Source organism: Poecilia formosa, unplaced genomic scaffold (assembly GCF_000485575.1).
Source record: "Poecilia formosa unplaced genomic scaffold, Poecilia_formosa-5.1.2 Scaffold4, whole genome shotgun sequence".
NCBI classification, from domain to species: Eukaryota; Metazoa; Chordata; class Actinopteri; order Cyprinodontiformes; family Poeciliidae; genus Poecilia; species Poecilia formosa.
Window position 1 is genome coordinate 1,144,555 of NW_006799943.1, and position 23,113 is coordinate 1,167,667.

At 39.3% G+C, this 23,113-nt stretch overlaps 3 protein-coding genes across 7 annotated transcripts in view; 2 read left to right on the forward strand and 1 right to left on the reverse strand.

The window, feature by feature from the left end:
• eif2ak1 (eukaryotic translation initiation factor 2-alpha kinase 1) overlaps positions 1-7,482 on the forward strand; it is an 18,700-nt gene extending 11,218 nt beyond the window's left edge. For 3 of the 5 annotated variants that reach the window (XM_016674874.1, XM_016674880.1, XM_016674885.1), the window contains 4 exons: positions 5,257-5,371; positions 5,460-5,539; positions 5,669-5,905; positions 7,176-7,482. In XM_016674874.1, coding sequence (XP_016530360.1) covers positions 5,257-5,371; positions 5,460-5,539; positions 5,669-5,905; positions 7,176-7,301 — 558 coding nt within the window. In that variant the 3' untranslated portion in view covers positions 7,302-7,482. The remainder of the gene's footprint in view (positions 1-5,256; positions 5,372-5,459; positions 5,540-5,668; positions 5,906-7,175) is intronic. The other 2 variants (XM_007558928.2, XM_016674886.1) reach the window with 1 other exon arrangement.
• LOC103142731 (ankyrin repeat domain-containing protein 61) lies at positions 554-4,149 on the reverse strand. The gene is made up of 5 exons (XM_007558916.2): positions 3,364-4,149; positions 3,089-3,183; positions 2,725-2,887; positions 2,417-2,617; positions 554-1,543 (listed from the first exon to the last, which is right to left on the reverse strand). Exons 1-5 carry the CDS (start codon positions 3,589-3,591, stop codon positions 947-949), a joined length of 1,284 nt encoding a protein of 427 aa, XP_007558978.1. The 5' UTR covers positions 3,592-4,149; the 3' UTR covers positions 554-946.
• A 361-nt stretch (positions 7,483-7,843) lies between the features above and the next one.
• On the forward strand, positions 7,844-23,109 carry usp42 (ubiquitin specific peptidase 42). The gene is made up of 18 exons (XM_007558903.2): positions 7,844-8,012; positions 10,265-10,511; positions 11,002-11,208; positions 11,324-11,434; positions 11,704-11,803; positions 13,065-13,132; positions 13,237-13,307; positions 13,408-13,490; positions 13,583-13,694; positions 14,421-14,561; positions 14,763-14,863; positions 15,843-16,008; positions 16,107-16,754; positions 16,847-16,923; positions 18,203-19,255; positions 20,691-20,986; positions 21,070-21,127; positions 21,218-23,109. The coding sequence occupies exons 2-17, from the start codon at positions 10,274-10,276 to the stop codon at positions 21,123-21,125; spliced, it is 3,528 nt and encodes a 1,175-aa protein (XP_007558965.1). The 5' UTR covers positions 7,844-8,012; positions 10,265-10,273; the 3' UTR covers positions 21,126-21,127; positions 21,218-23,109.
• The last annotated feature ends 4 nt before the right edge of the window (positions 23,110-23,113 follow it).

Here is a 23,113-nt window from a genome sequence, read left to right on the forward strand (position 1 = left end):
CTGCCACCAGCTGTTTTGGAGAAACAGCTGGTGGCTGTTTCTCCAAAACAGCCAACAGCTGTCACTCTTTTTCTGCCAGAGTGAGTTATCTCCCCATGAGAACAACAATTTCTTTGCCAGTACTACTCTCTGAGGTACTCTGTCTTTTTTTAATTCTGTGTCTTTAGAAGGTAAGTGGCTGTACTGGAGTCTTAATAGATGCATTAGGCCACAGGTCTGCAACCTGCGGCTTGTGAGCTGAAAGTAGCTCTTTGTAACATCCACAATGGCTCTTTACAAATTTGGCTAACACAAAAGCACCAAAAAATTTTTATTTTAATATAGATGTAACAACTGTAATTTTTTTTAACAGTTTTACAGTATTTAATAAATTCTGCCTTGAGTTTTTACAACAAAATGACACAGCTGTCATTTTGTTGTGAAATCTTTTTTTTTTATGTTTTACATAATTTTCTACATTATCTTCCCGTAGAAGAATAATGCATCAGTTCTTTTTTTGTAAATGTTTTGTTTTTTGTTGTCTTAAAGCCTAAAAACAGAAACAAAATCAGGATTCTTTAAGAACGACCACGCATTTCCCATGATTGATATTTATTAAAGCATTTAAGTTTGCCTTTCAGAGAAGGTTATATTACATCTTTTGGCTCTTAGTAGCTTTTGTTTATCTGAGGCACTTTAGTTTGTAAAGGCTGCAGACCCCTGTGTTAGAGTAACAGGTTCAATAGAAATGCACCTCGGTGCTTAGATATTTTATTTGAAAAAAAAAAAAAAGTATAATTTGTCCTCCAGTTTAGTTATGTACTGCTCAGCATACAATTCAAGGAAGTTTGTGTTTTTAATGTGACAGGAAGTGAAAATCTCTAAGATGGAGGAATACTTTAGCAAGGCATTAAATCTTATCTCAGCTGAATGGATCAAATCTTGTAGCTCAGGTTCATGCACATTGCTATGCCGCCTCTTCACCCTCTGTCACAAACGGAAGGTTTTGGATCTCCCATTGGTTGAAGACAAAGTTGTACAAGCTTTCAGGAAGAACTTTTTTCAGCTCCTCCTTTCTCCCTCTGATGTGTTTCAGATAAATATTACTTTTGCAAATATCGCGAAGTGTCTTTGGCTGCTGGGTTAGTTGGATCAGTTGCTCTCTCTGTTTAAAGAAGCATGGCTGAGTTAAGGTGGAGGGTAAGCGGCCATCGTGGCTGCAGACGGTGAGCGGAGTGCTCAGGGTGAGGAGTTTGATCAGCAGGGAGCCGTTCCTCGTGTTAGGTGTGTGGTTCAGGAACAGGAACAGACAGCTCTGCCCTGCTGCGCTCAGCTTGTTGACACTGGCTCTGTATGGCAGCAGCAGGTCCACCAGCTGCTCGTTTCCCAGGCTGCACGTTTGGTGGAATGGCGACATGCCGGCCTCGTTTACAATGTTTGGCTTTGCTCCGCGCTCCAGCAGCTCAGAGACACAGCTCATGTCTTCATCCAGGACTTTGGTTGCTTTTGTCATCACTGCAACTGCAGCGAGGTGCAGAGGAGTGTTCGCAGAGTGATGCATCCTCTGAAAAACAAAGTTTCATTCCATAGATAGTTAAACATAGCATTCTTTAAAGCAGGGATATAATGTAAAATTAACCTTTTTGAGCTTTATGTCATGTCATGATGTCATTTCCTTGTTAAAACATATCTGGGGTGTTGCTTTGATTCTTTTATGAATGTTTGAGGAAACCCTTGATCTCCCATGGCAACCACTTGGGGGTGCCTAAATATTTGCTTTCATAAAGCTCCTCCTCTGAGTTGTAGTCTCTAGCTGAGCTTCACCCCCACCACCTTCAATTAGCTCCTCCAGACTAGCAGCAACAGCAATTGGCAACAGCTGATGGAACTTCACATATGCTGAGTTTATCATCCCAACTACCTCTCAGCCCAGCCCTCCCAAGAAGAGAAGTACTGTTATGATGACGTGCTGAAGGTGGAGTGAAAGAGCAGGAGCTTCTTAAAGGGACAGAGGACAACTTGGGGCCTGATGGTATGGCTGAAAAACATCACAATATAATTGCTTAATATCAGTTGATATTGATAGTTATTGATTAGTCTTTTGGTTTGAATATCTGAAATACTGCCACACTAGGGTCATGACCCTCCTGTTTTATCCAGTTTTCACTCAACACCCTTCTTTATTATTTTTAAGAAATCCAGCATGGCAGCCAAAACTGCTGCTCCAGCAAGTGTCTCAAAAGGTTGTTGCTAGGTAACCAAAGAATGAGTTACTCATGCCACCCAGCTTGTTCAACTGGCTGTGAGAGGTCATGTATAACATACACAGCATCGTGGTTATGCTGTAAAATGGCACTATGTGCTTGGAATATACATGATGCTGCCCCTTTAAGACTTGTTTATAGGTATGAGTTGATATGTGTGAGTAAATACCAACCATGTTGACGTCAGCTCCGTGGCTGATTAAACTAGATGCTATGTCCTGATGGAGGATTGATGCTGCCATGTGCAGAGGTGTCATTCCACTGCTGTCCACTGCGTTCACGTTGGCGCCGCAGCTGATCAGCAGCCGCACAGCAGACAGCGCTCTGTACCGCACTGACAGATGGAGAGGCGTTTGCTGACTCTGATCATCCATCTAGTAAGAAACAACAATTCAACATTGGCAAAATTCAGTTTTAAAAATGTTATTGTTTATTTTTTTATTTCATGTTCAGAACTTGCGTAGAACATGTTAAACCTCACCTGCGTGTTGACGTCAGCTCCGTGCTCACAGAGCAGCCGTAAACAGGCTTTAGCCTGCCTGCTTGCTCTCGCCACAGCTGCCCAGAACTTGGAGGAGGGTTTTGTCGTGGTGATCGGCCAGTTGATGATGACCAAATGTAGCGACGTCCGACCCAGCTTGTCCCTGTGGAATAAACATAGTTCGTATCTGTGTTCCAAAACCAGACCAGTGCACTCACTGTCTGGACTTTGTGGTTTTGTTTCGTTTTTCGTGGTTGCTCTCTTAACAGGAAGTGTAAAAAATATGGTAGAGCACAGCAGCTCTCAGATTCTGGTCGCAACGTGTGTGAACTTGTAAACCTGTATCTGGGATGTTTGTACGCACTTGACTTGAACATCGGCTCCAGCTGACAGCAAACTCTGCAGGCTGTGGACTCTTCTGTAGGTAGCAGCCAGGTGGAGGGGAAGGATGGCAAAGCCCTAACGCAACAAGAGACATCCATGGACCAGCTGTGTGCATGAGCTACCTTTGTTTTATTTTCAAGCACTAACGATGTAGTTCCAACATTTCTGCTAGCATTTAGCCTTTTTAAGGTGCTACTTGTTAATTTAAGTTTAAAATTGTTTCTCTAAGAAGCCATTTCCAAAAAAGGGCCTTACCTTCCAGAACACTCCTCTTGATGAACCGTCCTGTATCTCTATCTGACTGTTGCTCCCATACTTCTTTACCATGTTTTCTATTCCTCTAACATCTTCATCCAGCACAGCAGTGTAGAATTCATTTCTGTAAATATTAATAACTTTATCTCTCTTATCTCTGCTTTGGTCCTTGCTCATGGTGGAGGATTTCAGACTGACTCCATCGAGAGTCTTCTTTAAGACTTCCATTGGTTTGATTCTAGTTATTCTGGTTTTTCATAGCAAAGACTAAATCTAAAAAGAAATATCAACAACATCAACTTCCTCCTCCCTGTGTTTGGTGTTCTCATCAACTACTTCTCCTTCTGTGTTTGGTACCGAGTCATTCTGACCTAACATTGCCGTTGCGGCCCAGTCCCATCTGATAACCCAGGCTGCGTTCGGGGCCTGTGATGGGGGCTGTTGACACCCACCGGAGGAGTTTCCTCTTCTTGTTGTTGCAATGTTTCTGATGATTGTGTTTTTTATAGTTACTGCTTGACAAAAACTTTCAATATTGGTTTTGTTTTTTGTTTTTTTTTCTTTCAAAAGTAAATTGATGGACAAACTACTTTTTTGTTTTATTTCAACACTTTCATGAATGTTTATGTCATAAAAATTGGGACTGGAACTACCCATTATTTTACTATTTGCTTATTCTGACGATTAATTGGATTATACAATTTTAGAAATCTATTTTATAAGATTCAAATAAACAAATGATTCATTTTTAAATAAAGAATAGAACATTGAACTGCCTGAACAGCATTCCTTTAGTGACTGCTTCATCATTTGTAGCAAATGATGCATCTGCAGCTAAAAAAAATCTGTCTGACATCAACATGTGAACAGCTCAGCACTTTCTGCTGGACTGAACATCAGTACACAGTAAGGCTGAGCTGGTGGTTATATTTGGAATTATCAGATAAATGTCTGAATAACAAAAGGTTCATAATAGGAGATTTTCTTTCTGCAGAATTTGAACCAAGGTCGAGCAAAACCTCTGCCACTGGAGGAATTCTGGGTAGAAGAGATTTACAGACAAATGAAGTTTTTTTTATTTTTTTTATCCTAAATGCAAAATGTATGTGTCTTGGTTAAATTATTCTTCTGACTGCGTTGTTCTTAAATAAAATGATTTTATGTTAACTTGCTTCACAAAAATATTCTCTATGCTGAGTAAAATTGCTGAGGCTAGCATTTATTTCTTACTATATTTATTTTGAAATGTTGCTGAATTCTTTATCATTTCTGGCTAACAATATTAAAACCCCCAGCGGAGCGTCTTAAAGCCCACATGTAGACGTGGAGCTCCAGACTGCAGAGCCCTACTTTATGAAACTAAAAACAACTTCTCTGGCCTCTCATTTAAGGATTTACAAACTGTTTGAAAGAATTCTAACTAGACTTAGAAAAAAGACTTAGATCCAGTTTTGTGGTTAAAATTTAAGAGTATTGTAGTATCTTAAAATTGTAGAGAATACTTTTTGCAGGGGCTTAAAAATGTATGTACTAATGTTTTATATCAATTGATCTTAAATTTACAAGGCCTTGAAAATATGAACTTTTAAGCAACTATTAGGGTTTTAAAAAACTAAGAATAAGATCCTTTTTGTCAAAGTTCTGCACAATCCTACTACTATTTCATTATTTCTCAAAATCTGTTTCTCATGTCTCAGTGGTTACAAATGTCTCACTTTTTCTCTCTGAAAAACTGAATCCTACATGTGGATACATTATGCAAACTCAGCAGATGATGTGTTAGCAGCAGCATAGTTAAAAAATGTTTCCCTGAAACTTTGGATTTCTTCTCTTTTACAACTGATCACATGGTAAACTAATCCTAATAACTTTTCCTTCTTTTGGTTTTTCCAGCCCAGGAACATTTTCCTCCACGGTCATGAATGCCATGTTCGGATCGGAGACTTTGGGTTGGCATGCAGGGATATGATAGTAGATGACCATAAAAGAACAATTTCTCCTGGTGATGGTAAATTATTAAACTCTCGTCTTTTTACATTCTCACAACATACCAGTAGATGGCGCCATTTCCTCTGACTGGTTCTTTGTGTTTTCAGGTTCCACCCATACATCAGGTGTCGGCACGTTTGTGTATGCTGCACCAGAACAACTGAAAGGCTCTCATTATGATTCAAAGGTAATTAGAACTGTTACATTTTTTGTGTTGTGATTACATAGTTTATGAATGGATGATGTTTTAGATCAAAGGCATTCTTCTTTGCACATTTTGTTTTTTAAGCACTAAGTATAAATGTTGCTCTTGCAGTCAGACATGTACAGCGTTGGGGTTTTGGCTCTGGAGCTGTTCCATCCGTTTGGGACAGAGATGGAGCGCGTCCGGACCCTCGGGGACCTGAGAGAAGGGAAAATTACAGACTCCTTCTGCCACAGATGGCCAGTTCTGACTAAATACATCGTAAAGCTGACGAGCAAAGACCCCAGCCTTCGACCAGCAGCCAGCCAGCTGCTAGAGAGTGAACTGTTCCACAATAAAGACATGGTAGTATGGGATAAATATCTGCCTAATACTATTCATTTATTTCTTCAGAAATCTTGAAGTATGCAGATATAGTTTAGAATTACAGTGCATGTGTATACAGCACATGTGTTTAGTTTGAAGTAGGTTTGGGCCAGATTCAGATATTAAGGCATAGTAGAGTTTACAACGTTACAAAATGACATACATGTGCCATCATCCAGTTCATTTAAAGTGTTTCAAATGAAGCGCCAGAGAAAGTTCTGGACTGATCAGTCTAGATCTAGATCTGTCTAGAATTCCCCCTCCCTAGGCTATTTCTGGACACTGTCAGCTGGCTGAATGACAACTATTTCTACTACTGCATTTTTCCCTCACAGAGACATTTTTTCTGTAGGATACACTACTGAGCATTGGGTACATCATACAGAAGAAAGCTGATTCTTCTGAACGACTCTTTACCCTGTACTCTGCACACATTGCAGTGCCTAAGATTCTATTTCATTTGAAATTATATTTATTTTAAACGGCAAATAAATAAAATCCAGCAAGTTTTTTTTTTAACTTAATACATATCATTGAACTTCTTATGTGAACTTCATCCACAAAACCAATTAATATAAAACTGTATTAAGGATAAATGGACTTATTAGAAAAATTTACCTTTTCAAAAATGAATCCTTTGAATGGCACTTTGAAGTAAACGGATCATGAAGGTTTGGTTCCTTTCAAAGAGTGCCATCACTAATTAACATTCAGCTGCAGGCACTGCTAAGCTACTACTAGCGTTTTATGTTTTGCTTATGCCTCTTCTGTGTATCACTAAGAGATGTGTTGCCTTATATCCATAATGCTCCAGCATCACCTTCCTACACTTTCAGCACTGAAGCCTACACAGTTTAGTCACCACACAAGCAAGGCTGCCAAAAATATTGAAAAATTCCGTAGCTCTTACATGCCATATATACTGTATGACACTGCAACAGTATTTACACAACTACTTCTCTAATATCACAGCAATGGCCAAATATTGACATTACTTAAACTGATGCGGCACTGTTCAAATGTTTGGTCTGCCCTAATCATGATCCACTCTCCTCTGCTTGAAACCGAAAGTAAAACTGTCACCATAACCTACTTTCCAGTATCACTGCTGGCCCAAGCCTAGTTTCAAGTTCTCAACTGTGACTCAAAAAAGTGCCATCTTTTTTGGATCAACAGTGCTTTGTTCCACTTGGAGCGAAGACACCCATAATAACTACCAACCAGTTGTAATATTTATTTTCTTCTTTTTCAGGTCATCCACGGTTTACAGAAAAGAGTGGAAGAGCAGGAGGAGGAGATCATGCAGCTGAGGAGGCAGATCAGTCAGCTTCAGAACTCTAAAGTCACCGTTAGCTTCACTGAACTGGACAAAACCTGAGCCTAAAAAACATCAACAGATTGTCTAAACTTAATTTATTGAGCCTCTAATTTACTTGGTTTGACTTGATACAAATGTCTGCATGTGTGAACATCTAAGTGTCTTGTACTAGAGATGGTAGTGTTCTTTTTCCTTTTTTTATCCAGCTGCTAAATAAACCATCTCAGGTATTTCAAAAACACTGTGATATTTAATTTGATTTTAGTGTCTATGCAAAATGTCTTTCTTAGCCTGAGTCTCCCATTCTCTCCTGAGAATGTCAATGTTACGGAGTTCCGTACAATGTAAAAGTACTTTGATTTTTTTTCTAACATCTTTTTATGCTCTTATCGCTATTTTATTCAATCTCAGTTTTTAAAAGATGATTTTGTACAGGCTACATGTAATGCGATTTGCTCTGAACACAAAAGTTTTCGGAAAATATAATTTCATCGTAGTTGTGCTGAAATGCTCGTGTTTGTAGTGCTTGCTAGATTGTCACTGTAGTGCAAAAGGCACAATAAGGTCAGAGTTAAGAACATGCGTCGGATATTTCCGAAACACGTTCTTCACGGATATGTGTCGGATGGACCTATCACAGACGTCGTTTCATGGCAGGTACCCGGATGTAGCCGTGGGGCAATTAGCTACGTCATTGTTCACCGGCGGACACCCGCTGGAAATAAGAAATGGATTTAAAACCGCTATTAAGGTGTTCATAACAGACTCCAGGTGAGTGCTGATTTGTTTTTACGGTCTAATGTTAGAATTGGTGAGTAACAGAGGCACATTAGTTGACCCAAACCGCTGGAATTCGCTGTAGTAGCCTAACACCGGTTCTCTATGTCATGTCGGAGAGCAACGCAGTAAACGCACACAGCCACCGGTGTGGAGCCCATTCTTCAATAATCCTACTAGACAACCTGTTTGTAATCTTCACACGGATGAAACTTAATACAATTTAAAACCATACCCGCTAAGGTCTCTTTAACATGCTACTTTTTGCCACGGGACTCATCACCGTGTCAGCTAGCATCAACTAAGACAGCTAGCTAGCTTGCTCCGTTAGCCCCATTAGCCGGATTGTGCCGCTGCTATCGTTTCTATCCTTCTCCTTTATAATGACGGGTTTGGTATCAGATTATTCATCACAACTCAGTCTTTTTTCAATGTTCGCAAACAAAAATTTTACACACTTCTCTGGACCCCTCCTCTTACGTGAGCTGAGCTTTACTGCGTGTTCTCTTTCGGTTTTAAAGCCGCTGCGTGTTAAAGGCCTTGCTACCGTCTGTTAGCCAATGTAAGTCTGTCTGTTGGAGCAGGTGGGAGGGAACAGCTGCAGTTTAACGTGCTATGCTTCTAACAAGGAAATGTTCCCGTCTGGGTTGTGTAACTTCCAGGGGTAGTTGGGAAACAAGTTTCAAATTTAATAAATTTTAACAGGTAATATTTACTTTTTCTTTTTCATACGCCAAATCTTTACATAATTTTTTTTACAGACGCGTAAAACAAATTTAGACTTACATACAGCTACTTTGCTCATTTTTCAATATTGTGATTGTGAAATAATCATACATAATTTAGTTTTGAAGGGGAAAAATAGCAAGTACTATGTAAGCGGCAAACTGATCAGGTCAATTACAGTGTTTTTTTTCTCCGTGATGCCAATTTCAAATCTTGAATTGTCTAAAACATTTTCTTTTATCCAAAGTTTTGATTCACCATACTGCTAAATATTGCCTTAAGTGAATCAATACAAATTATCACAACAAAAATCTACATTTTATACAATCTTACTGATTTTTAAAAAAAATAGTAACACATTTTGTCCCACTACTAAAATGTTGAATTAGTTATCTTTACATGTAAAGTGATTACATGATGTTGTGATGCACTTATCAGTTGGCCATAGATGAGAATCGTCTATGGGTTGGCAGGTCAAATACTGATAAATCATTTGTTACTTATATTCATTAAATGTATCAAAATTGAGAACTCCTGCTTTGTTTGGGTTAAAATAAACAACAACCATAAGTATTTAATTTGAAGCTTTTTTGTGCTCTTCCAGTATGTTTCTGGATTTTTATTCAACTGAATTTAAATTCTGAGAACAGTATGACTGAAAATGCAGAAATTTTGAAGCTGTAACTTTTTAAAAAGTTTGCCATATTTTTATACCTGTAACTGGCCAAAGCTTAGTCCATCCATCCATTTTCTGCCCACTGATTTCCTTCGTAACAAACCACAAAATGTCAGGAGAGCTGCCACGTCTTCTCCAAATTCATCTTCAGTACAGAAACACCATATTTGTCTTTAGTAGAGGTGGTTGTTATGGACTTAGTTTTATCACAATATTTTGTGGTATTATTGTGATAACAATAAAAGTGACATTAAGATCTTTTTATTGCTGTGTTTTAGGTTAATGTGTGACTGTGACTGCATGGCACAGGAATCATAGCAGCACAAACACAAATACTTTTGAAAACATTCCCACTAGTAATCGGTCTCTTTAGGAAAAGTGATCTGTGTCACTACACTGCACACAGTAACTGCATCTAATCATATTTTCAGATTTATTGAATGAACAGTGTAAAAACAAATAGCATAACTAGTAATCCAAACAGTATGGATGGCTTTGGAGGGCAGGTGGTTAAACAACATTAAGTGGAATTCTCATGACAATAAATTATAATTATTATAAGAAATTAATCCTAATAAATGCCCGCCGTTAGCGCCCGCTGGTAGTTCCAAACCAAAGGAAGTTGTACCAGATGTCTCTTTTCTCCCAAAACAGCTGTAAGCTTAGATGTACAGCTTTATCTTTTTCACAGAAAAATGAAGTCCTATTATTGGCCTAATGTCAAATTGTTTTGTTATTGATACCTTTATTCTTGCTGTTACTTCTTTCCAAAAACTACAGATTAAGGCTGCATTCTTGTCATCAGCTTTTAAAGTTGTATGATTCTGTGTCTGTCTCTGTGCAGCTATGAACAATGACCATAGTTGACAGATTGTCAGAAAAATCTGACCACGAGTCAGTTGGATTTAACCGATCCTTCACCAGTGGAGACGTGGGGATGGATGGCAGTTGTTCCAGCAGCTGGGCAGTGGGTCCCAGCATGCCCGGCGACTCTCCCAGGCTCAAGCCTTCAGGAGGCTGCCTGGGTCCGACCCCCGGTGCTGCCGTCTATAACGGCACACCCGCTTCTGTGGACCGCCCCAAGGACCAAGGTACGGGGAAACACCTGAACCTGCACGAGTGACACACACCTCTGTCAGAGCAAACACTGAGTTACCTGATGCATGTGGTCAAACAAGACTAATACACACCAAACCAGCTTTAGCTAATAGTTTGTTTTCCTAGTCTGGTGAAAAATGGTGATTTACAGTTGACTTATACACAAATATACAAGACGCACTTCAGAAATATATATGCTGGTGTTTCTACAAAACAAAGTAAAATTGGTTGTGTTATGACTTGTTAATAATTAAAAAGCTGCACTCTGCTAATGGTTTTCTCATGTGTGACACGTTGCTTCATGTGGGCGTTTTGTTCTCCTTCAGCTCTTTCATTCATCCAGTTACATAAGAGCAAGTTTAAAAACAGGAGCACAATCAATCAACTTAAGCCTGTGATGCAGTCGCTGGGTTGAGCTAAAATTAGAAACAAAAGAAACTTTCTGCACTGATTGTGATTGTAGCTCTTGTCATGTTTGCCCAGTGATGAGCAGTGAGGATGGCATAGAGCTGCCTCAGAAGGTCCTGTTTCCTCCAGAGCGGCTCAGCCTGAAGTGGATCCAGGTTCACCGCATTGGTGCCGGCCTGCAGAACATGGGGAACACATGTTTCCTCAACTCAGCCCTGCAGTGCCTCACCTACACTCCACCGCTAGCCAACTTCATGCTGTCAAGGGAGCACTCCAAAACCTGTAGGCTCAGTCTTTTGGTGTTTTTATTGCAACAGACTGACCTAAAAATAATCAGTTATCTCAGTTTTCTTGAGGTTTTTTAATGTAGTTTTATGTATTAATCTTTCTTTTTTAGGTCATGAGCCTGGATTCTGCATGATGTGCACCATGCAAAACCACATCATTCAGGTTTTTGCTAACTCTGGGAATGTCATTAAGCCCATTGGTGTCCTCAATGAGCTTAAAAGTAAGTAGGTGGTGTTGGTGCTAAAACTACTGTCACCTCTTTTCATTTATGGAGGGAAATCTTCTGATTGTGATAGAATTGGCAGACGCGAAAAATACTTATATTTTCAAGCCAAGTTTATTTGTGTAGCACATTTCAGTAAGATGATATAAACATAATACCAATTATGAAACAAGCAACATTGGAACAGTCCTGTGTTTAATCACAGCCAGATATTTCCTTGCATTTTGATGATTTTGTTCTGAATGTACTCTTCCGTCCTTCAAAAGGAATTGCAAAGCACTTCCGCTATGGAAGCCAGGAGGATGCTCATGAGTTCCTGCGGTACACAGTGGACGCTATGCAAAAGTCCTGCTTACCTGGAACCAAGTAAGTGTGATTATCCTCGTGGCTAATTACTGCATTTTTTTAAAGGTGGTATTTTTACCCTCCAGAGCACCACATAGTTCTTGTTTAATTAAAGACCACTATCAAGTCTGTGTTTTTGGCCAAAGACACCATTCATAAATTTTCTTCTACTACTAATGGAAAAATCTTGAATGTAATTACAATTGCAGTTGAGGTGCTGAGTTCAGGTGGACACTTGTACATTTTCCAGTCAAAATGAATCTGATCCTCAGATTTGACTGATTTATAAAAAGCAAAATAACTAGAGGTGCACTAATATTTGTCTTATCTACATTTAAATAGCCACAAAGCTGCTGCATTTGGGTAATTTCTTTTTATACTACAAGGAAACTTTAAACTTAGGACACTTTATTAGTGGTTTAAGTTACTCATCAATAAACCACAAACCTTTTGATTTAGTAAAAATAAATACTTCTGTGCTCCTTAGTTTTGGTAAGAGGCTAAAATAGGTATTTAGTCTCTAACCTGTTCAAGTTAAGATGTGAAAAATTAAAGACTTAAAAAACAGTTGTTGTTTTTTTTTTATTTAGTCGTTTGGACAGAAATACTCTAAACTTAAAATTTTTATCTGAGAGCAATACTTTGTGTGCAGTTGATACAAGTTTGTTTCATGGGTATTCAGTGTTTTCCAATAACGTAAGATTGGGTCCTTTAAGGTGTATAACCTTATAACATCTGACAGCACCAGTTATTAAAAAAAAAGGATATGGGCCAACATCAGAATCAGCAGGTCAGGATTTTAAAGATCAGTGACAGAGCATAAAACTGCAATCAGTGCATCCTTAAAAAGAAAATCTATTAAATCAGTTGGCCGTTATTTTAAATTCCACTTTGTGTTCAACAAATTAATATTTAATTATTTTTCTATAGTTACAAATCTTTAGATTTCTGGAATATGATGATCGTATTTTTGGTTACGATCATTCTGTCATTGTTTATTTTGGGTAATTGTATCGCATTATATATGATGCACAAAAACATTTGACATTTGTTAATTCTTCAATTTACTTACAACCAAAATATTTCAAACAACACAAGGTGAAGAACTCTAATGAACTGCCTCTTCACTGTCTGCTGTGCCAAAAGGGTTTTATTGGGTTGTATTTGAAGGATCTCTGCCTGTTAGACATCCAGGAGACGTGCAGCTGTACTTCTGTAGCCACAAGCAAGTACATTTATGACTTACTTATGAAATTACTTCTCCCGTTTTCCTGTGTGGCAGATTGGACAGGCAAACGCAGGCCACCACTTTCATCCATCAAGTGTTTGGAGGGTACCTCAGGTCCAGAGGTGAGATATTAATGCTGATTTGTTGTCTTGTTTTTTTGTTTGTTTTTGGCAGAAGAATTGTTGAATCTTGTTATCTGGTTAACTTTCTAATGTTTCTTTTTCAGTGAAATGTCTGAACTGCAAATCAGTTTCTGATACATTTGATCCTTTTCTGGACATCACTCTGGAAATTAAGGTAATCTGACCACATTCGTTGAAACCATTGAAAATAAATCCAAAGAATTCATTGTTTCTTAATACTGAACATATACAATGTTTGTTTCTCCTCCTTGTAGACGGCACCCAGTGTCTCCAAAGCTCTGGAGCAATTTGTCAAACCAGAACAGCTGGATGGAGAAAACGCCTACAAGTGCACCAAGTAACTCTTGAAGCCTCTAAGCACAGACCTTCATTTTTTATGTTTCTGTTTATGTATCAATATGTTAATTAAAACAAATTCCTTTTTTTCAGGTGCAAAAAAATGGTTACAGCCTCAAAGAGATTCACAATCCACCGCAGTCCTAATGTGCTCACCCTCTCACTAAAACGATTTGCAAACTTCACTGGAGGAAAAATCACAAAGGTACAGGGCTTCCTGTATATTACGTCACATGCTGCACCGGCCCTTTAAGACCTTCATGTCAGAATAGCATTAAAAAGTATTGGCAGCAGTGGCAGTTGGTAGAGCTGTTGCCTTGCAGCAAGAAGGTTCTGGGTTCTATTCCCGGCCCTGGTCTTTCTGCATGGAGTTTGCATGTTCTCCCTGTGCATGCGTGGGTTTTCTCCGGGTACTCCGGTTTCCTCCCACAGTCCAAAAACATGACTGTCAGGTTAATTGGCTTCTCCAAATTGCCCCTAGGTGTGAGTGTGTGTGTGCATGGTTGTTTGTCCTGTGTGTCTCTGTGTTGCCCTGCGACAGACTGGCGACCTGTCCAGGGGGCCCCGCCTCTCGCCCGGAACGTTAATTGGAGATGGGCACTAGCAACCCTCCCGACCCCACTAAGGGACAAGGGTGTAAAGACAATGGATGGATGGAGTATCGGCAGCACTGACAATAGAGTGCAATAACGAGTCCCTCAAAAAATTATCATGTTTTTCAAATAAAAGTGATAATGAGGATTATAAAAAAAAAAATGTAAATAAAAGCGAACCTGTCCCTTGTGGACGTTCATGGACCAGTGCTTTGTCAAAATACCTGCTGGATAATGTGCTTTCTATTGCTGTTGGCTACAATATGCATTATTTTTATTAATGTTGTTCCCGATTAGCGAAACAAGGTAAAGTCAACAGTTTTTCTTGTCTTTACTAGGATGTTAAATATCCAGAGTACCTGGAGCTGCGGCCCTTCATGTCCCAGTCTCAAGGAGAGCCCCAGATCTACGGCCTGTACGCTGTGCTGGTCCACTCCGGCTTCAGCTGCCACGCTGGCCATTACTTCTGCTACATTAAGGTGAATCATCTATCAGAACGCTGCTTTGGCCTTGTACACACATCCACATACAGAGAGATGGAACAAAAACGCATCAACCTGAAAATGCATAGTTCAGCTTTGTTTTGTTTGTGCTGAATGTTTAGCTGCTTTCATTATGTTTTAACATTTCATTTCATTTTCTGGAACAGAATCAAAGTGTCCCTCTGTGTTTTGTGACAGGCCAGCAACGGTCAGTGGTACCAGATGAACGACTCGTCTGTCTCTGTGAGTGACATCCGCTCGGTCCTCAACCAACAGGCCTACGTCCTTTTCTACATTAAGTGAGTAAACCATGACTCAGCAAGGGTCCAACGTTACAAACAGGAAATGGACAGAACAGAATATTAATTGTAGGTAAAATGAATTGTGATAAAAAGACTCCAACCCCCTCCGATAGGTTAAGAAACTGGGATGGAAATATTAATATTAACAAATGTTAGGTGGTGTTTTTGTATTAAAATGTGTAGAAACAATTTAAAAATGATCAGATGATGTTGGGATGTTTATTCAGAAATGGCAACAATGATGCTTGTGAGATTTGGTTTCAGTTCATCGCTGCTCAAAGTGTTTGTTTTCTAAAGAAGTGATGTATGACCAGCACTTCCTCTTCATATGTAACACAGTTAATCCCCAATTTATCCACATTCCTGGCAGATTTAAATGGAAAGTTATTTCACCGAATCAATAAGTTTGTAAGTAAGTTAGAAAATGAGGTGGGCATTCCTCCAAAAGATCAGAAGAAAATGTAAAATATCTAATAATTTGATTGTCAAATATAATGTTGGACTGGAAATGAACAGGACAGGACTGGGTGCTGTGATAAGTGCACCTCTAAAAAAATAAATTTACTTCAAATTTTACAATGCAGACTGTAACCTTAAAAATTACTTGTAGTTATTAACATATTATTTCTGAGTTTGTCCTTTCTATTTAAGTGTTAATAAATGTAGATATTAACATAATCTACAAATTATTTACAACAAGATAATAAAATTAGATTTGGGGTTCAGCACATCACTAAGCAGTCAGGTTGAGAGGCACATAAAGAGTTTTACCAAATCTATCAGTGAGATATTATAAGTAACCAAACTGGATATTTGTGTTAAATTATCTAAGGACTCTGACATTTTTTTATTTTGTTTTCTCATTGTTAATGTCATATTAATTATAGTTTAGTAATAATAGATATTTCAGATGCAACTTTAAAAAACTTTTTCAAAAATGATTAATAAATATTTGCTTGCATTTTGTTGTGGTCAGGCCGTGTAATGTGAAGAAAACTGGGGAATTCAGCAATGTGAGCCATAACCCAGGTATGTCTGGTCAGTCGTCTCCGCGGCCGGTGGTAACCCCTCGCATCCACACCGCCGTTCACCACGGCAACACTGGCTTCATCGGCCCCCAACTACCACCACACATGACCAAGGTAGGGCTAACGAGTTCCCTCTGTTGTTTGAGGATGAGTTATTATTAAAGATTCAACCATGTGATCTTCTTTTGTTCTTTGTTTTCCTTGTGCCTCAGAACACTCTTCATGTTAATGGGAATGGATCTCTGAGGGACTATCCCAGCAACTCTAAGGCCAGCAGCAGTGCAGTTGGCAAACCCAGCCACGGCCTGGCTTCTTCCTCAATCTCCCACTCAATCAGCCGACCCACATCCATCCCAGACCAAGAGAAACGACAGAAGCTTTCGTTTTTTATTGGACAAGGCAAACAGAACCGAGCATCTTCCTCATCCGCCTACAGCCACCCATCCTCCGCAAGCAGCTCCTCCTCCAGCTCGTTATCTTCCTCGCAGTCTACCTCAGACGTTCACTTTGTTCCGCGTCAGCTAAACCACTTTAACGGCACGCCCAGCAGTAATGGTGACCAACCCACCGGGGGCAACGGGTCGTCTTTACTGGTGCCGTACAGTCAAGAGTCCTCTGAAGAATCCGACCAGGAGAACAGTACCACTCAGGATGCTGGCTGCATATCCAAGTCTCAGACTAAGGGAACTAATGGAACAGGAGATGTGTGTGCCTCTTCTTCTAAAAACACAAACGGTGAAACAGATGTCTGTCATAACAGTAGTGAAGTGAATGGGTCAACCTCTGAATTTACTAAAACAAACCAAAATGGACAATTTAATGGGAACCACAAAGTTAACGGACTTAACACACATGAGAAGGTAAATTATACATGTATGATCTGTAAAATATGCAAAGGATCTATTGCTAATGTAGTGTAATGTCAGTAGTAACAGTGTTATGTGCTCCTCAGGGATCCATCCATAATCAGGACAGGTCAGCTGTGAATGCTGTTGCCAATGGACTTGGCAGTGACCACAATGAACCCAAGTAAGATTAATGTGTCTGATTCATGTTTAAATTTCAACATATAACCACAAAGTCCCTCGCATAAGATGCCTCATGCACATATAAACATGTTGCAGTCCTAAGGCTCAAAGCATTTTAGGGATGTTTGTAAATAACTATTTTAGTAATCAGTAATCTATCGATTATTCTGCAGATTAAGTCCATAATCAAATGTAAAATTGTCCTGTTCTGTAGTATCCACTGAAGTCAGTAAAAGAGATAATGCTAGTAAGTAGTTCCTGTTTTAATAAGAAAACACTTTATCTATTTAATGTTTATTTTAAGCTGCAATAACAAATGAGAAATAAAACCATTCACAAGTTTTGTTTTTTAATAACAAAGCAAACTTAAATGTAGGCATTTAGTAAACAGCCTGTTATAAGTAATTTTGTCTCAAGCTTGAAGTATGGGAAAAGCTTTTTTTTATAAGGATTCATGATTAAATATTTCTAATATAAAATGATTAACTTTCAGCATTCTTTCAAACAAACATCTGAAAAATGTGCTGTGCATATTCATTCAGCATTTATGAGTCGATACTTGGAAGAGCAACCATTTACTACAATTCCATCTGCATAACTTACGGGGTATTTCTTTACCAGCTTTGCACATTTGACAACATTTTGTTATATTTTTATGATCGTATAGGATTGAGTTTTAATACTGAGATTAAAATACACATTGATGGGTCTCTCCTTCTGATCAGGTGACCTCTGATGGGAGGCAAGCTCTCTTCATTTTATTTAGACAATATGGGATGGAGTAAATGGGACCAAATACAAACTCAACATGGTTTGTCACAAACTCTCAAAAATATTTATTAATTTGAATGCTCTTGCAAGGTACTGAAATTAATATTGGCATTATGTTTTTTTTTTTAAATTATTTTTCATCCCCTAAATCTTTGCTACCTAAAAAGCACCAATCGGTTATTATCAGTGTAATTGACAATGTGCCTGATCCATAAACACATCTATTCAGTCTAATTCTATGTTTTGTCCCCTGAGCGACGTCATGCTTTATTATTTGAAATTTAAATTCAAAAATACTTTATTGAGCCCTCAGGGAAATGAAATAACTACAAATTACCCACAACAAGAAACTCTTGTCCAAAACAAAAAAAAACACTATCTACTGATACTAAACCTTAGATATCTGTATTGGTAACGGAAGTGAAAAAAGTCCATCGGTACATCCCTACTACAGATACTCTATGAACCATGAAGCTTATCTGAACCAGTTCTGTTCTTTGTGTTCCCAGCAAAGAGCTCGTTGACCCGGCCTCATCGCAGACCTGTTCAGCTCATAGCGCTCCTCCTGCTGCTAATGAAAGAGAGCCCCTCTCTGCTGCTGTTGACGAAAGGGCTACAATGCTGCCTGAACCTCTTCCTCCTCCTCACCACACCTCATCCTCTGCTGTTGGCTCCTCATCTTCAGTTACTGCTTCCAAGACGCACACTGTTGCACCCAGAGAACTGTCAGCCTTCCCCTCAGAGCCAGTCTGCTGTTCAAGTGCTAATGGGATCTCTGCAGCTGCTCAGAATATTAGCAAAACCGAGGAAGAAGTTAAGGATTCCTCACAGACCAATGGTCCATCAGCACGGCAGGACAGTGGTACGGAGAACAAGGAGCAGAGCCAGTCCAAGCCCAGTTCTAGAGGCCATGAAAGGCAGTCCTCCTATGACAGGGACAGAGACAGATTCTACCCTGACTATAGCAAAGATAGAGACAGACACTACAGGGACAGAAGTCCACCACGAGAAAGTTACAGCGATCGCCATCGGTATAGGCGAGACTACCGGGATCACCATCGCTCCTACAGAGATCGATTTCCTCCCGAACGGAGCTACTGGGACTTTGACCGCCGCAAGGAACGACTCAGCTCGCACTCTTGGGAGCACGATCGCGACCGGCGCTCGTACCATTCCAGCCATTGCTACCACAGGTATGATGGGGACCATGAGAGGAGGGGATACCCACACCCTCAAGAGTCTCACAGCTACTGGCGGTCGCAAAAGGACGGTCGGGAATACTGGGCAATGAAGGACAAAAGGAATGGGTGGGATAGGGAAGAAAGGAGTTCCTCCCCAGCTGCTACTGCTCTAGAAACAAATAAGCCCAAGGTTTCCCCCCCCTGGGACCGCCTCTGTAATTTTAACTCGACTCTTAAGAGGGAGGAGCCGAGTGATAAGAGGCCAGCTGCTCATCTAAGAAAGGAGAGAGAGGACAGCTCAGAGGGCCGCCGCTCCAAAAAACACAAAAAAAGCAAGAAGAAGAAGAAGTCAAAAGATAAAGACAGGCATCACGAGAGCAGGTAAGACCTGCACAAATAAAGGTTTGTTCCCCCAGCATGGTGCTGCCTAATGTTAGGACTCAAATGTCTTATATTTGAAATGTTTAGATGGCTCAGTGTAGCTGAGTCGATGAGATCTAGGACATGGTAGGACTCTCAGCCTTTTAGGTCAGGCTGTTGTAGACTTGTTCTGTAGAGTGGATCAGAACAGATCAACCCTACAACAAGATCCCTGACAACACAGAAAGGTAAAACTTTCACAACTTCCACACTTCACAATATTCACCTATAAAATCACAGTTACATTTTCCAGTTATCATGCAGCCCCAGTAAAATGTGAAGCACCACTGCAAATGTATGAACAAGTCAAAAGAGAGGAAATGGAGATTAAAGGTTAACATCCACCAATTTCTGAGAGTTTTTTTTTTGGCAAAGCATACTAGTTCAAGTCATGAAGAAACCAATCCATGCTTTAAATAGCAATTTCAGAGGTTTAACAATTGTAAACATAATGTTTGAATTCAGTTTGTTTACAGAGTAAATTTGAGCTGTTTAAGGGTAAACTCATAGCTGATCAACATACCGTGCTTTATTGGCTAAACACTCGCTTTTGTTTTGGATTCACCCAATAAGTTGCAAGTCTAAAGTAAACACATGGCTCATGAATATCACCAACACATCAGTCATCCCACTTGAAAACTGGACTTTATGTCGCTAGCACTTATCAGTCATCAACTCACAGGTGGAAGTGAAAGCGTTGTGCAACATAAATAATCACACGGTTGGAACATGGTGCGCTAAATAGTAAAACATAATGTAACGAAGCTTCGAGGTAGATAATTTGCCCCAAGGAATTTTAATAATCGAGTTCTCAAATCATTCAAGGAATCGTTAGTCATAGTTTGACAGCACTGGAAAGATTAGAATCTACACATTCGAATCTGTAAATAACTCAAAACGCTCCGAGTAGACTTGTTCATTTTATGTTTAATGTGTATTCCTTTATATGTATATTGAAATTCTAGAAAAATTCTACTTTTAGTAGTAATAATTGTTAATTGTAGAAATGATTAAACATTTGTGTAGTTTGGCTTTCTATTGTAACAGAGTCAGCTTTTATTTCCTGACTTTGTACATGGGCCTTATTTAAACTGCATTACCTTATTAAGAGTGATAGGTGGCGCTCCTTTTGTTTCCATACTGACAGCTCATGGATTTTGTGAGCAGGAATAGTTCTAGTATGGCAGATTTGTTTTTCTTGCAAGCATTAAAGGAGTAGTTACATTTTTCCAGCCAAGCAGTTGTGTACAGTAACATTTTTCTTTCCTCCATAAGGCCGGGGAGAAAAAATGATTCTATTTTTGGAAGGGGGTCATACAAAATGACTGACTCTTGAATTTTCAGATGGATTATTCTGTTTGTTTTTGTTTTTTGTTTTCTCTCTCTCTACGTGAAGCTCTGACCCGGATTCAGACAGAGCCACCGAGAGCAGGAAGAAGAAAAAGAAGAAGCGGCGGCACAGGGACAGCGACTCTGAGTCTGGACAAGGCCATGCCAACAGAAGCAGCAAAGAAAGGGAGAACCGGAAGCGCCATCACTCTGACACCAAGGACTCGAGGTACGACAAAGACTTTTTACCGGAGAAACGTCAGCGCACAGACTGCAGCGATGGCAGCAGGGACCAGCCACTCCCACCTCACCACAGCGCCCTCTCAAACCATTCAGCTCACCAACATCTCAACGGTCACACAGGTACTGCCACAGTCACAGCTGATCACTGAAGTTAAACATGCTATGTGTCACAATTAGACCTGAGAGGTTGTCCTGTTTCTCAGGAAATGGTCGAACATACGGTGACTTCCATGGATGCTCCAGTGGCCTCAAGCAGTGACTGTGAGTACCGACCTGCTGTAATGATTCCACCTGGAGCTCAGCTCAGACGGTCAGTCAAAGTAACGACACCGTGTTTGTTTCTCCTTGCAGACCCCTCACCCACCCGCAACATTTGACAACAGCAGAAGAATGATATCACAAAACTATTTGAAGTGGTGCTTCTTCACTGGGAATAAATCCGTTTTTTTTTTTGTTTTTTTTTACAGTACTATTGTTTTAAATGTGCAAAAGTACAAATTTTAACAGTGTTCCTTTATCTACGATTATTCGGTTAAAAAAAAAACAGAATCACCTGTTAAACGTTTAGGACTAAAAGATGATAATAATATATAGTTATTTGAGTACAAACCAAGCCTGGAGCTTAAACATCTCAGTTGCTGCTCAGCGGAACTCAGGACTCAAACCCTTTGGAACAGAAATCACTTATCCACATACTTCAAGAAAGAATGAAACAAAAGGGAGAATGTGTTGTGTAAAAAGACTGAGTCTCTTCATGTTGTTTAGGTGTTGAAGATGTCACCATATCTGCACAGCTGCAATGTTTTTACTTCTCACCTGTTGTTTTGTTGTTGAATCCACGCTGTGGTCAAACTACCAGAGGGGGGCGTGTTTCTGAATGAGGCGAATGAATGCAGTGGTGTGAACATGGGTTTGTTGAGCGATACCTCCATGTTAACCCTGGACAGACTTGAGGACATTTATCTGCTTTATTTGTTTGTTTTTTTTGTTTTGTTTTGTTTTTTTTTGCAACAATGTCCATTTCCTCTCTTGATGCCCAAGACTCCCTTTGTAAACCGTTTGAGTTTTCTCTTTCTAAATTGCATTTCTTTCTTCTGTTTTCTTTTAAGGTGTTCAGAAAGAAAAGCATTTTATTTTTTTTCTTTCACGACTGTGGACCATTTGTGTTTAGTTTTAAGAAAAAGATAAAAATACAGTTTGTGTCTTCTAGCATCATGAAATATACTGTGAAGTTGAGTTTGAACTGTACTATCAGTTATTTTTATAAGTAAAAAGCCTGTATCAGGATCCTCTTGCTTTGTCTGTAGAAGGATTTGTGTTGATTTTTGACCATATTCTCTTGACATGAGTCACTAGTGGATATGGTTAGATTTTGGGGGTGGGATTGTGAGGGTGGGGTATGGGGGAGGGTATTTCTTTCTTTGTTTTTCAACTTTAGGAAGAAGTTGAGGAAACTGCTGTTATACCTTTTTATTTTAGCATGTCTGAATTTATACATTGTGTAAGGTAAAAGCCTTAAATACATTTGTTAATGTCAGAAATTGTAATTTCTGTCTTTGGACTTTGTTTACAAGCTGTGTTGAATGACAAGCGTTGATTGATATGTTGGATTTATTTACCTTTTGTATTATAGAGAAATGATTGATTGTATCGAAGCCTTCTTGTTGAACAAACATATTTTCTCGTTCCATTTAAATGTAGACGGTAAACTTTCCACACGTCCACTTTATTCAGGTTTGGTCAAATAACACACACGCTGTTTATCTCCCCCTGGTCAGTATTATAGCTTGTCACACATGTATTATTTCCATATATGAAACAACCAAAGACTGGTTATGTTTGGTGAGTCAAACTTTTTCACTGAATTCACATGCACACAAAAGCTGTATGAGCATGTCCAATTTTTTTTATTAAATTGTAGATCTTTGCGCCATTTCCTCAACAAACCTATAACCGAGTTAATGTAACCTCTGCACCAGTTAGGTTTTGGCAGTTGTTTTTTTTTTTTGTCTCTGCTCAGTAAAAATGGTGTAATGAGGCTTACGCTCTACCAAGAGCACCATACAGACCCTTTATTATAACACATTAAGTTAAAATATTGAACGGGTAATGGCTTAAAGCCATGGTTAATTATTACATGACCATAATAACAAAACTGTACATTATATTGCATACACACTAAATGTAAGTGGGGGGGAGGGGCTGCCTCTTTTGTGAAACAAAAAGACAATAAAACAAATGAACTTC

What these genes read in the sequence shown, in the direction of transcription:
- usp42 (XM_007558903.2), top strand. Translation starts at nt 10,274, where the DNA reads ATGACCATAGTTGACAGATTGTCAGAAAAATCTGACCACGAGTCAGTT. An exon ending in AGGGTACCTCAGGTCCAGAG is followed by an intron (nt 13,133 to 13,236) that starts GTGAGATATTAA and finishes TTTCTTTTTCAG; the next exon opens with TGAAATGTCTGAACTGCAAA. An exon ending in ACATCTCAACGGTCACACAG is followed by an intron (nt 20,987 to 21,069) that starts GTACTGCCACAG and finishes CCTGTTTCTCAG; the next exon opens with GAAATGGTCGAACATACGGT.
- LOC103142731 (XM_007558916.2), bottom strand. Translation starts at nt 3,591, where the DNA reads ATGGAAGTCTTAAAGAAGACTCTCGATGGAGTCAGTCTGAAATCCTCC. An exon ending in CAAGAGGAGTGTTCTGGAAG is followed by an intron (nt 3,184 to 3,363) that starts GTAAGGCCCTTT and finishes TTGTTGCGTTAG; the next exon opens with GGCTTTGCCATCCTTCCCCT. An exon ending in GGAGCCGATGTTCAAGTCAA is followed by an intron (nt 2,888 to 3,088) that starts GTGCGTACAAAC and finishes TTTATTCCACAG; the next exon opens with GGACAAGCTGGGTCGGACGT.